This window comes from Electrona antarctica (assembly GCF_951216825.1).
Source record: "Electrona antarctica genome assembly, chromosome: 1".
Lineage (NCBI taxonomy): Eukaryota > Metazoa > Chordata > Actinopteri > Myctophiformes > Myctophidae > Electrona > Electrona antarctica.
Genome location: NC_136806.1, coordinates 53,252,719 through 53,267,845, shown reverse-complemented (window position 1 = coordinate 53,267,845; position 15,127 = coordinate 53,252,719). Strand labels below are relative to the sequence as shown.

At 46.0% G+C, this 15,127-nt stretch overlaps 1 protein-coding gene across 1 annotated transcript; it reads right to left on the bottom strand.

Moving 5' to 3' along the window:
* Positions 1-13,486: 13,486 nt before the first annotated feature.
* LOC306924576 (general transcription factor 3C polypeptide 5-like) lies at positions 13,487-14,893 on the bottom strand (the record flags this gene model as incomplete). Its single annotated transcript, XM_079503147.1, has 1 exon — positions 13,487-14,893. The coding sequence occupies one exon, from the start codon at positions 14,891-14,893 to the stop codon at positions 13,487-13,489; it is 1,407 nt and encodes a 468-aa protein (XP_079359273.1).
* Positions 14,894-15,127: the final 234 nt, after the last annotated feature.

The window sequence follows — 15,127 nt, the reverse complement described above, 5'->3', positions numbered from 1 at the left end:
TCTTGTGTATTTGTATTTCTCCCAACACCCGTTGACAACTTGACATTGGATGCGAGGCCATTTCCTACCACCTCCTGCATGTGTTTCACAGTGTATATATGCTGATGACGTCACCTTACCCCCACGTAGTTTGCGATCTTCCTCTGCAGCTTCAGCAGCTCCTCGTTGCGCTGCTCGATCTTCTCCAGCAGCTTCTGGTTCTCGAACTTCAGCTGCTGGAAGAAGAGCGGCTCCACGCCGTCCGGAAGCTCGCCTCTGGCGCCACATGCCGCTTCGAGCCGGTGCACGCCGTTCCGCAGCTTAATGTTCCTCAGCCGCGCCTGCATGGAGTTTGGTGGACAAAGTACTTCAGTACTCAAAGCAACGGATAGCCCTGGTTCAAGTAATGACTCGACTACTAAGTGAAAGCTGCTCTGACTTAAATTTGCACTTGAGTTTAGAGCCTCTATAACCTCTATATCTACGCTGCTACACTCTAGCTCATCTCGGAGCTAAAGCGTAGCAGCGTAGATATAGAGGTTCCAAACAGAGTTTACCCGACCCAAAGTTTTCAGGCCCCTTGAGAACTTTAGTTGAGTTACTGTACAGTACTGGAGTACTTGCTTGTCATTTTTAACCTAATGCTCATGATAATATGGTAAATTTTTTCGTACTTTGTCTGTGTCTCTGTCTCAGAGGATAGCTGTGGGCAGTTTAAAAACCTCAAGGGAAAAGGGACGCTCAAGTCAAACAGTCTTTTAAGGATTCAGGCGTGTGCTGGGTGCAGATTCGAAGGGAACATGTAGAAAGAGAATAAAATCCACACTCTCCGTTGTAGTAAGAGTCTTATTTCATAATGTAGAGGATCCGCAGCAGCAGTCAGACCAGAGAAACGCGTTTCGGCGTGCAGGCCTTCGTCAGTGTCAGAATTAAAAACCTACCAGGCAGTGACTACATCGATGGGGAATCCAATCCAATGACGTTTACACGTGTCTTCCTTCCTTCCTTCCTTCCTTCCTTCCTTCCTTCCTTCCTTCCTTCCTTCCTTCCTTCCTTCCTTCCTTCCAGGCAACGGTGGCTCAAGGGTAGAGTGGCTGGATGGTAACCGCAAGGTTTCCAGTTCGAACCCGGGCTCCCCCAGAGTTAGTGTCGAAGTGTCCTTGAGCAAGACACAGAACCCCTAATTGTTCCTGATGTGCAGGTCGGTGCCTTGCATGGTTTCCGCCGCCATCGGTGTAAGAATGTGTGTGTGAATGGGTGAATGTAATGCACAATCTGTGTAAAGCGCCTTTATCCAAGGCGATTTACACAAGGCGCTATATAAATGCACCAATTAACATTTACCATTCCTCAGAGTCAATCTAATAAACTTTCTAATCCTGGAAAATTTTTGTCAGTCTCTTGAATAGTTTTAATTTAGTTTTAGTCACATTTTAGTCACCCGGAATGTGTTAGTCTAGTTTTAGTTGACTAAATATCATAAGATTTTATTTTAACAAAATGTATTTTGGCGGGCCTTGATGCCGTCGTAATGACTTGCTGAAAATAGCCGATCTACAAGCTGCGCGACGCGTTGTGAGCTTGTAGATCGTCCATTTTCAGCATGCAACTAATTGTAAAATGACTTATACTGGATCTCTTGTCCACTAGTCCCTTCCTAACATTTTAGTCTAGTTTTTATTTGTTGACGAAATTCTCAGTATATAGTTTTAGTCATCATAGCTTAGTTTTCATTTAGTTTCCATTTAGTTTTCGTCAGTGGAAAAAGGTAGTCGACTGACACTTTTCGTCTTAGTTTTAGTCGACGAAAACAACACTGTTGGCTACATGTCCACCACTAGCCTGCGTCAGTTGGATCTCGCGGTGTCTCTCGGAGGCCAGCATGCGCTCCGCCTCGGCACAGGCCGCCTGCCTGCCCAGCCGCCGTCTCAGCGCGCCCGCCGCCACCTCTTGCGTCAGCGCCGCCAAAGCCTGCCACTCTGTCTCCACCTGGTGGCAGAATTAAGGCGACACGTTCAGTAAACCAGTGATTCTCAAACTGTTTCCATGCCAAGGACCCCCCCCCCCCCCCCCACTTAAGTAGTAAACGTAATCAATAAAAACCCCAGAAAAGACTCGTCTTTGGCATCAAATTAATAGCTGAATAATATATAAAGGATTAAAGTGGTTAAACCGACTCTGACACTATTAAGTCATTTAGCTGGGGACTCCCCGGAAGCGCCTCAAGGACCCTTTGGGGTCCCCCACTTTGAGAACCATGTGTTACAGTTTACCACAACATCCAAATAAATGACGGGGCTAAACTGCATTACTGCATTTCTTAATTTACAAGAAGTCTATACACAATTAGAGAATGTAGAGGAATTATTATTTTGATCAACATTTGCAACATTTTGTCTCTCATCAACATTTTGTGCGTTGGTGCCACATCAATACAGCATGGAATTGTGGACAACACCTCATCCAACGACAATAAAATATTCACAGTTTTGCGGGTCTGAGAGGCCAAATCTCGTCAAATGGTGGTTCGTGGCTCAAATGCAGAATGAATAATGGACCTCGATGTGAAAAGGGTTGAAAACCACTGCTTTACACCATTCCGTCGCAGCCAGGGACAACGTAACCTAGCTAGCTCTGTCCAATAGCTCTAATGCCTTCATTAGAGCTCTGGAACTGTAGTTCTCTTCCTACGCTCGCATAAATGCAGACCATGCAGCCTCTCGTCTGTAGCGTAAATATAAAAAACGTTTTACCTACTCACCAAAACAAAGGCGGTTTGTGTAGTTACAATAGATAGTGGACACACTCTGAGCCCTCCACCACATGTTAAAAAAAAATCACTTTTTGGCCAGAAAGGGATTATCTTTCTCTGGAAGGAAAATCTCTTGGCAATATCGGTAGAGGGCGCAGTGGAGTAACTAAAAGTATTTATTTTCCGGTGGAAAAACAATCCCTTTCTGGCCAAAAAGTGCATTTTTATACATGTGTTGGGGGGCTCAGACTCTGAGCCCCCCAACACATGTATAAAATGCACTTTTTCACCAGAGCAAGGTGATTGAGTCTCGCTTGTCCCATTGTGGATCGCAAATAGGTCTTGAGTCTCTTTAGCCCTGAAAAGGACCGTATTAGCATTTGAATGAATGAATACCTGTTCGCCCAGACAGTGGCCCAAGCACCTAAAGGTGTGTGGAATGTGCCTACGTGTCTTGTTTTTGTTTTGACTTCAGTGTTGCCACATTGTGTGAGAGAAATAAGCCAACCCACCTCCAAAAACCAGGGAAGGGGATCTTCAGCCCTTGATTACGTGACAAAATGAGGGGATATCTCAGTGGGTGCTATTTGGCTTATTAATTTTTCAGGGGGTGCCCAAGCCCTCAAGCACTCCCAAAGTTGACGCCGTTGGCTCAGAGTGTGTCCACTAAGGAAAGTAGGCTTTCTAATTACACAAACCGCCTTTATGTTGGTGAGTAGGTAAAACGTTTCTTATATTTCCACTACAGAGGAGAGGCTGGTCTGAGTTTCATGACAGGGCTAGAAGCAAAGAGTGGCAGAGCCTTAATGCAACGGCAGCAAGAGCAGTAATATAAGGCTCTGGATCAGAGCTAAACGTAACCTTAACCGCACCCACCTTGTCTAACTTGTCTTGGGCCTGTTGCCTCAGTTCCTCTGCCTGTTGGTGAGCCCGCTCAGAATCGCGTCCATGCTGCCTCTTCAGCTCATCCAAGACACCCATCTCTGGCTGATAGGGCCACTCCTGGTCCAACGCCCGTTTCTGCTTCTCAGGATGGACACTGTCTCCTGTCTGCCTGTGGACAGTATAGGCAAGGCGGTTGTTTTTGAGTGGTGCTATAGGAACTCCAAGGAACAGCAATGCGTGTCCGTCCGTATGTATGTATGTATGTCCGCTTGAGTACGGAAATACCGCTGGGTGACATAAGGTGTCACTTACTGTTGAGCAGCGACACACACACACACACACACACACACACACACACACACACACACACACACACACACACACACACACACACACACACACACACACACACACACACACACACACACACACACACACACACACACACACACACACACACACACACACACTTCCCACACCAATGGTGGCAAGCTCACACCGACCAACTCATTGGAGGCAATGTAGGGTTCAGTGTCTTGCCCAAGGACACTTCAACATGTGGACAGCAGAAGCCGGGATTCGAACCGCCGACCCAGGGATCATTGGACGACCTGCTCTACCTCCTGAGCCACAGCCGCCCTATGGGAAGAGATACTCAAAATGCTTTTACTTTTAGTACAGCACAGTATACCTGTGGAAGTACTCCAGCAGCTTGGTCTGCAGCTGGCCGTTGTGCTGGATCAGTGACTCTCTCTCTGCCTGGAGCCGCTGGTAGAGCTCCAGGTACTCCCCGTAGTCCACCATGATGTCCACCGCATCATCCGGAGCCGTCACATTGGCTTCACTCTCCTCCGTCCCATCATCATCATCTGGGCTGCCGCCACCGGCGCTCTCTCTCTTCGGTGTGCCGAGGTCACGTCCAGGGGATCCGTCGTCGTCAGTGCCGTCGTCTTCAAGTACCAAACTCCCTTCATGGGACGCTGGCTCTGCAGCAGGATGTGTGAACTGTTGTGATAAAAGAAGACTTTATAGGACAACAAAAGCGTTATAGGTGAATTAAGGCTCGCTCTACTCAGGGAGTCACGTTGATGATAGTCTCTGTGGCTGATGGGTGCAGATTCTTGAAGATCAATGGAAAAATGGAATATCCGCACTCTCTTGTATAAAGTATGAGTTTCTTTATTTCATGAAAACACATGCAGCAGCAGTCCACCTATAGAGAAACTAACGCGTTTCGGCACGCAAGCCTTCCTCAGTGTTTCAAACTCAGTTTGAACTCAAACTTTATACATTTTAGCCATGATGGAATACACAACCTGTTTGTTTTCTCATGCCAATAAAGCTCTTTTGAATTGTATTCAACTAGAATTTCGCCGCCCTTCGGGCGGCTCATCCTAGTTCCGTTGCAGCGCAGTGGGAAGAAGGAAATTGCGAGATTTGACAGACTCCACTTCATGTTTCAGCTGTGTTTTTAAACCCAGTATTGTGCCCTTCACATGTATTAACGGATGGGTATTATTATTATTTGTTGTATTTTATTTTCACATCAAAGCAAATTCAATTAAATTAAAATAAGCACACATGAAACTGCTTTTTACTGTTTTTGTTTACTTACAATAAGTTACTGTTTTTGGAAACCAAAAGATGTTGAGAATGGAGCAGAACATACTGTAGTATATTTTTGTGGGGACCTTGACTGCATTATAGTAGGCCTACAATCTTTTGGATTGCAGTGACCCCACATTGTTTCTTCGGGAACAATATTTGTAGTTACAATGAGGGCTACATGAGCCGAAGGGAGAGAAACACGTCGCCTCTCTCCAGTCCGTGCGTATGCTGCTGCTGGTGGCTGAATAACAACGGATCGCATCGCTGACTGACATAAACGCACAGTTACAATGCAGAGGCACTTCAATAAGAAAACTCAACTAATAACGCTTGTGTGTGTTAATCTGCCCGATGCTGACGTTAGTATATAATGTTTAGATTGTTTTCCTCTTGTACATGCGTTTGTGGGCACAGGGGTGCAGGGGGTGAAAAGCCGATTTGTCCCATGGTGTGCACTGCGCAACTGTGCAGTGTAAAACATGCTGAAATCAAACCACACACACACACACACACACACACACACACACACACACACACACACACACACACACACACACACACACACACACACACACACACACACACACACACACACACACACACACACACACACACACACACACACACACACACACACACACACACACACACACACACACACACACACACACACACACACACACACACACACACACACACACAAATCCTCCACAGTGTGATTACGTGTCTGCAGTGACACTGATGCGAGGTTACAATGAGTCCGTGGTGTGGTGAGACTGGGAAAGGAATAATGCGCGGAAGAGCTTGGCATCCGACTGCGCGCGTTGTGTCGATGAGATGGGCGCGTTGGGAAATAGCGCACCGAAGCACACTCGCCTATTAGTTTGCATTGCATTTGCACAGTGCGCTCAGTGCGATATTTCCGAACGTGGCCGTTGTGTGTGTGTGGGTGTGTGTGTGTGTGGCTGGCTGGCCTGTGTTTTGCTGCGTGGGGATCGCCATGTGAGGGGGCTAGCCAATAAGGGCCCGGTGTTGCATGTGGAGAATTGTGTAGGTTAGTGTGTGTGGTGTAGCCGAACGGGGTGGTGAGAACATGAGGGGGATGTAGCACAGCAATCGGTGACCCCTACATTAAGCTGTGTTGCTCCCAGCATGCAGTGCAAATGCGTGTTGTAGCAACCGTAGCCAATGGGAAAACAGGATGCAGTGTTGCCAGGTCCGCGAATTGTAAGCGAGTTGTAAGTAGCGTGTTGAATGGCATTTTTTCTGGGCTTGTTTTCATAGACCTGGCAACAAATTAGGCGGGGGTGTCGGTGCTTGTGGCGTGTTTGTGTTTATTATTGATAGTGATATTGTTTGTGAGTCTGGACGGGAGGCGGCTTTAGTGGCAGTGCAATGACAATTTTTACGCGGGTGATGTTGAGTGTGGGCGTGCTGCGCGACATGAGGAGATAGCGGAGGGTCGACGCGGAGGGTAAGTCTGTGACGTGTTAGTGTGTTTAGTGGGTTGTTGCAGTGTGTGTTGCAGTGTGTCAGTGACGTAGTAGCTGGTGCCTTTTGTTCCTGGGTGCGAACAGCGTTTTGGGCACACCTTTTCAATTGTATAATAGATAGAGCACCGATGTCTGGCATCACTTCTGCTAGAGGGCGCCACCCCCCATATTGTGTAATATAAGAACCGTTCCAAACAAATCACCAGGCGATTTTACTCATATGGATATGAAGCATCAACTGACAGTGAAAAAGTACTAATCTAATTTATCCAAAGGCGATTAAGACTTATTTTTCTCTCCAAACACAGACGCCAATTCAAATGTAACTCAATATCATAAACGAGTCACATATATACCTGACAAAATCGCTGGGGTGTTTTTTTCTTTTTTTGGGAACACAGTCCTTATGTATATATCTACAATTTGCCTATGGGAATGGGCTCTATGCACACACGCCATTTTGGAAAGAACTTATCGGGCCCCTTCCCTATATTTCCTTCACAGGTGTTACCGCTAATGAATCATGTGTTAATACTAATGAAGGCTCCGTTCCATTCTGGTCAAACAGAGTCAGAGTGCTGCTATTGTGCGTGTTGGCTCACTGGAAACGCTCTGCTACACCGGTGGGTCTCAAAGTGTCCTTGAGTGGGTTTCCAAACGGCCCCGTACGGAACCATTGCACACTAAATGGAACCAGAGCCTTAATTACTATCCTTGGTAACACCTGAAGGAAGTATAGGGAAGCGGTCCGGAAGTAATAGGAAAATACAAATACAAAACATAACTCTGTGACCTGCCCCCAGGGGTGTAGTGGGGGAGACGAATTGACAGGCGTCATATTAACCTCAGGAGGACCCTCCTCTCCCTCGGCGATGTTCTCACCGGCGCTGGGGACATCATCATCGTCATCATCGCCTGCGGAGGAGAGGGACACGTCTCCTCCCGCCGTAGGGGTTTCCACATTAGACGGTGGACCTTGGGCATTTTGCTCATGTTGTGCCAATAGCTGTTGAACTAGGTCTTCTTCGGCAGAGGGAGGGGACGCGTCGTCTCCTCCAGACTGGGACGTGCTGCTGGTGGTGGTGGTGGTGGTGGTGTCTCGTGGACTTCCCCCATTACATGGTGGACCTTCGGCAGTGGTGGACAAAGTACTCAATTGTTTTACTTTAAGTAAGAGTATACCAATACTGCAATGTTAGAACTATACTGCGTTGCAAGTAAAAGTCCAGAATTCAAAATGTATACAAAGGTATTGGTGTCAAAATGTACTTAAAGTATAGAAAGTATACTCGCTATTGTTACAATCTGACTCATGATTGCAACAAAAGGGAGACACAGGCACAGTTAAAAGTGTATACAAATATATTTATTTAAAGGTTAACTAACTAAATCACAAGTATAAGATAATATGAATGATCATCAGTGTGTAAGCTGTGCGAGTGTATGTGTGCAGTGGGAATGTTGTAAGGTGTAAACCAAGGAACACAAACAAACAAACCAGTAGAGAGGAGAAAAGACTCAGGAGTGAAGGCAGATTGACACTTATATAGGCGTAGGACACACTAGACTCAGGTGTGGTCCAATCTCACTGACGATCCAACTCCACCCTGCCAATCAGCCCTAGCAGCGGCCATGTTAAGCTCACAGCTCATAATTGAGCTCATAACTCATAATTGTACTTACATCACTTAAGTAAATATACATAGTTACGTTACACCACTGACCTTTGGCATTTGGCTCATGTTGTGCCAACAGCCGTTGAACTAGGACGTCAGAGTCTTCTTCGTCTTGTTGTCTGTCATCATCTGCAGGGTGGCTGTATGTGGATGACTCGCCTGCCTGAGACATGAGAGGACAAGATAGAACGAGGAACGCAGGAAGGCACTGATGCTGATTGCCTGTATCTCCTCCCCGTCTCTCCTCCTTTCTATTTCTCTCCCCTGGCACGGTCGAGGCAGATGACCGCCCACCCCTATACTGGCACGGTCGAGGCAGATGACCGCCCACCCCTATACTGGCACGGTCGAGGCAGATGACCGCCCACCCTAGAGTCTGACACGGTCGAGGCAGATGACCGCCCACCCTAGAGTCTGACACGGTCGAGGCAGATGACCGCCCACCCTAGAGTCTGACACGGTCGAGGCAGATGGCCGCCCATAGAGTCTGACACGGTCGAGGCAGATGGCCGCCCATAGAGTCTGACACGGTCGAGGCAGATGGCCGCCCATAGAGTCTGACACGGTCGAGGCAGATGGCCGCCCACCCCTATACTGACACGGTCGAGGCAGATGGCCGCCCATAGAGTCTGACACGGTCGAGGCAGGTGGCCGCCCACCCTAGAGTCGAGTTCTGCTTGACGTTTCTTCCTAAGAGGGAGTTTTTCGTTACCACTGTCGCAACATTGCTTGCTCTGGGTGGGATCTCTGTCAGTTTTATGCATGTAAAGTCGTCTTGAGACAACTTGTTGTGATTTGACACTTTAATAAAATTGAATTGAATTGAGGAGGAGGGAGATGAATTAAGCCTGCAGAAACTGGAGAAGATGATGATGCTGCTAAGCTAAAATACAATTCTCCTTGACAGAACAATAGAGGGTATGCACGTGACATCATCATCATACCCGGAAGTTATGCGGGAACGCCTACTGAGTGTCAAAAAACTACTTTTCTGGCCTATAGACAGCCCATATACATCCAAACAGAAAAGTTCTATTAAACAACGTTAAACTACATTGAGCTCACTTTGCCAAGTCACTTTGCCACTCGATTTCCCATTCACTTTATGCATGCGCATACCCTCTATTGTTAGGGATAAAGTATCTGGGATTAATTAGTAAACAACAAAAACATTTGACACGTTATGATCTCTTTCATGAAACCTAAACATGCATACTATATAATACTTCCAAAGTTCCAATCCACTACATCTCAAAGGCAAAATATTGTGCTTAAAAAGGCAGATCTAAAAGCTCACAACGCATTGCAACTTTCCAATGTATTTGTTTATGTCATGTATTATTGTATTTGTTAATTTGATGAATTGGACATATAGGACCACAATGGATACAAGTACCCAGTACGTTTTAGTGTTTTGTGCATTCATGTCTTACTCATATTGTATCACGTGTTATTGGATTCGATCAATCCAAACTAATATTCATGTGCATTGTCCCTGTTAAAAAAGTACTTAGGTACAGTACTTTTGCGATATTTGTACTTTACTTGAGTATTTTCAATTTCCAATACTTTTACTTCTACTCCATCTATACATATCAGACAGGTCCAAATATTGTACTTTTATACTCCACTACATTTATTTGAAAACTTTAGTTACTAGTTACTTTGTATATAGATTTAAAAACATACAGACAAAAACATACAGTATACATTAACCACTTCAATACATTTGGCCGGATATTTGAAAATAGCAGATCTACAAGCTCACAATGCGTCACATCGCAAAAGTAATTTTTTGATGCCAATATTGTTGTACTTTGTCTTAACTACATTTTGAATTCTGGGCTTTTACTTGTAACAGAGTATTTCTAGATTGCAGTATTGACACTTTTACTTAAGTACCTTTTCCACCACTGCATAGTAGTCAGTGTTGTTTTTGGCAGCAAAGTTTGATTGATTCTGTTGAATAGTTTTCATTTAGTTTTAGTCACATTTTAGTCACCTGGAATGTGTTAGTCTAGTTTTAGTCGACTAAATATAATAAGATTTTAAAATGTATTTTGGCGGGCCTTGATGCCGTCGTAATGACTGATTTTACACTTCCTGAAAATAGCCGATCTACAAGCTCACAACGCTATTCAGCATTCAAACCAAGTGTAAATTGACTTATACTGGATCTCTTGTCCACTAGTCCCTTCCAAACATTTTAGTCTAGTTTTTATTTGTTGATGGAAATTGTCAATATATTTAGTCTTAGTTTTAGTCACCATAGCTAATAGTTTTCATTTAGTTTAATTTCGTCAGTGGAAAAAGGTAGTCGACGAACATTTTTCGTGTTAGTAGTAGTCGACGAAAACAACACTGCATATATAGTAGTTACAGTACCTGCTGCTGGTTTGTATTATTACTCTTCAGCTCTGCGGCGTCACTGTCGGGACTTTGGTCCTCTTTCTGGCCAGCCTTTCCATCCATTGTATGATAATTATAGTAATAAAGTCACATTGTACGTTCGGCAAACAATAAAATAGTTGTGTTGGCTCTACAACCGGCTTGCTGTTTGTCGCCATGCAGCAGAGTTAAAAGGCTGAGACCGTTCGTTGTTGTGTCAAGTTGCCTAGGAGACCGCATGGCTCTCTGTGGCACTTAATAGGTACTTTGTTTTGCCTTAACTTTCCTGTGTAAGCCATCAAGGTTCAAGGTTGTGTTTTATTGTTACGTCTTCTTGTGTACACGTGTGGCTTTCCTTAGGACAATGCAGCATAGGTCAATAATAGCCTAGTAACGATAGCCTAATAACAACAACAGCAACACCAATGAGAAAATAAAAATGTAAAACAGTGAAACAATAGCAACAACCAAAACAAATCTAAATATATATGCGTGCATATGAGCTTGGTATATTATTATTATACATCCATAGCATTCATTTTCATAATAGCTGCCACTGTACAGTGCTTGGCATGTGGCTGTGGCCTACATCTAATTTAAAACAAGACAGAACTAGAAGAAGTGCCCCTCGGGGCACATGTCTCCACCAGGATTGATATTTGGATAAAATCTGAAGGACTAATCTATCTATCTATAAATGCACGTGCAAGTCTGTCTGTACGTCTGTCTGTGTAATCCACGTAACTCAAGAACCAAACTCAGCTTCTTCTACGCAACACTGGAGTCTGTTCTCCTATACGGCAGTGAATGCTGGACCCTGAAGCCAACCCTGCAGAAGTCCCTTGACGGGTGCTACACCAGAATGCTGCGTGCAGTACTTAACATCAGCAAGACTGTACATGTATGTTGCTAACAAGACTGTATGAGGGATTATACCAAGGGTGAGCCAGAAAATAGCAGCCAGGAGATTGAGACTATAGCAGGACACTGCCAAAGGCATCAAGAACTGCCAGCCAGCAAACTGGTGCTCTGGGAACCAACACACGGGTATGAGGACGTCCCACGCTAACATACGTGGATGTACACAAGAGCGATGCATGAGCTCATAGCACCAACGAACTGGACAGATGTATGGAGAACCGGGATGACTGGAAGCAACGATGGAGGGCTCGTCTGAGGACGACCTAGAGAGAGAGATTAGCGGTTGTCCAGAACCGCCCCAAAAAGGCCTATGCCCGGGCTCCGGACTGGGCCCCTGCCCAGCGTCCATATATGGAGCTAGCCTATTCTGACCTCACAACACTCCATATTTGGGCATGCCTGACACAAAACTCCACAAGCTGGCCTGTTCCGACACAGATATCCATATATAGGAATAAAGGGACACAGATACAGAAATCTGGGTGGGGCATGCATTTCCATTTTCCAACTTTCCAACTCGTTCCATGTAGGCCAGTGCCCAACGGGCACCACCGTAGAGACCACACAGGCACCTCTCTAGTATAAAAAAAGCACACCCGTGTGAAATAAGGGCGCTCTTGTCATCATACATTATTTATGTTAGCGGACATTTGACATTGGTACATAAGGTACATAAGGTGGTCCATTATAGGGCCAAGCGCTCCCACCAACATGTGATTGGTTAGTCGATTTGCTCGTTTACATATGACGTACGTTTTCGCTTCAATGTCAATGGCGCTTAATGTTTAATTTACGTCATATTTAGCGGAATTCTGACGTCATTTCTCCGTTCATTGTCAATGGCAAATATTGAGACGTGTGGGGACAAGATTTAGCCGACATTTGACCTGAATTCCCCTTTCACAAGCTGTTGACTGTTTATAGAAGGGGCTAGGGCCCCTTAAAAATCACACCCGTGTGAAGTGAGGGGCGCTCTTATCATTATACATCATCTCATGAACAACTGAATTCATGTGATTGGTTAGCTGATTTGCTCGTCTACATATGACGTACATTTTCCCTTCATTGTCAATGGCATTTAATGTTTGTGTTGCCACACATTTACGTCAGATTTGAGGGACATAAATGACCTAATTTCTCCTTTCATTGTCAATGGCAAATATGAGACGTGTGGTGACAAAAGCTGTACATAGGAGGGGCTAGTGCCGCTCAAAAAGAATGTTGCACATAAATGGGCCTCCTGGTGGCGCTCGAAAATGCAGAATAAAAAAATGCAGGCCAGGTGTTTTTCCTTGAGCTGTAGCTGGGAGTGTGAATGCACACGTTTTGTGCATACAAAGTGTTATGCAGATCGGTGCATGTAAAGAGGTGACTTGGCCTGTTATAGCACCACCATGAGGCTGATTTGAAAAATGTCAAGTGGCATTGATGAAATCTGTGCGACCATGAGGCAGAAATCAGCCTCATGGTGGTGCTATAAGTGGGAGATTTGGAAAATGCAGGGATGTTTTTTTTTGCCATGGCCTCTAGGGAGTGTGCATACAAAGTTGTACACAGATTGATGCAGTCATGCAGTTATAGGGCCTATGTAAAAACAGAAATGTACCTGTTATAGCGCCACCATGAGGCTGATTTGGAAAAAGTTAAGTGGCATGTAGTCCTCGGCCTAGTAGAAATGTGCGTGTACAATTTCCCGGAAATTACACACTGTTTGTGATTTGTGGCATTTTGTTTGAAACGGACCAATCATGCAGGCTTTGGAAGCCAATTTTAGTGTATTCTTTTTACATGTAATCCAACATTTCTGTCTCCATCTCATTTTCACTTTCCTCTGACAGCTGAAATTCATCATCTTCATCTTCCTCCACGTGTCCCTCCTCATCGGGCCGCTCGCTGCCAAACCCTTGGCACGTTAAGCCTCCACGTCTGCGCCTCAGTGGGACAGCCGATGGAGGTCCCTGGGTTCGGATGAGCTTCTCGATGGTGGCCGATATGATATCTCTCAGTTTGTCTGTGGTGCGAGGCAGGCACCAGCCATCCCTCTCGTCGCAATCTTTCTCTGTTCCGTCGTTCTGCTTAATAACGTCCCTGATGCTTTCCACATCCAGGTCGCACAGCTGGTAAAACATCTGTCGGTGAGGAGGAAACATACCCTCTCTGAAAATGTAGATGGAATCCTTTTGTTGGTACTTGTTGCCTGGCGCCTGGTACTGACGGCTGGTACCGGGACCATCCTGACACGGAATGTCTGTCACGCTAGCTGCTTGAGGAACCGTTTTGTTGACCGTGTTGGGCAGAGCGTAGACAAGTGCACTCCTCTTGGTCTTCACTGGTATGTCACTCGAATTATATCCGTGTTTAGGGCTGTAGCGGATCCGGAAGTCAAGCAGTTGGTATCTTTTGGATTCAGGACTCTTTCGGGGGTCATAACCAAGCCTCACCCACAGAGTCCTCCAGGGTCCTGTCACCATATAGTAGGCGCATACGGGCAGGAGCAGTTTCATCTTCTCAGGGTGAACGTCCAAGTTGGCCTTGAGCGCATTCCTGGACCAGATGGGACGGCTCTCGAACATCTTCCGCAGCCGCTCTTCAGCCTGCCGGTCACTGTGATTCTGACACAACCTTTCCCAGTTGACCCGTGCAGCCTCCATGCACACGGAGGGCACAGTCTGGTCAGCGAAAGAGACAAAAATGGCATTGTGGGGCCGGCGGACTCGGTTCAGACCGATGAGGTTCTCCCTGGTGACAGGGACTTGGTTGTGGTGGATGTCAGGACGGTAGAAGTAATCGACGGGGTTGTCCACACGCGAGAAGATGGGTGGGGGGAGGAAGACGGGCGTCGGCTGCTCAAAGAAATCTTGATTATCCGATTTGCGCAGGACGATTTTGTCATACAGCGATGTGTGCTCTCCATCTTCTGAATGCACAGCAAGACACTGAAAGTCAGCCATACCTTGGAATTTGTACGTAATTCCAATGACCCCCAGTATGTCCATCTGGATGCGAATGTCCGCAGGGTCCTTCTTGCGTGTCAGCCTGCGCACTCTGAGTAACAGGTTACTGGACGGGAAACGGTTTCCACAGAGAGAATGACAGAACGGGTCCCGAGGTCGGTAGCGCATTTCAAGTCGTCTGTTGGGGTCAGCGTATGTCTTTGACAAGCCTTGTTCCCCTCCAATAGTTTCCAGCATTCTGTCCACGTTGGAGACGATAGCCGGATACTGGACAGAGACCAGGTTACTGTCCACAATGTCCACAGTGGATGAACTACCAGCTCCACAGACCGCTTTCCTGTCCACAATGTCCACAGTGGGTAAACCAAGGACAGGGGAGTGACTGTCTGTCAGTGTCAGCTCTTTCAACATGAACCTGGACTTGGAATCCCTGCAATGAGCCATTATGCAGATTATACGGCTGTATTAACA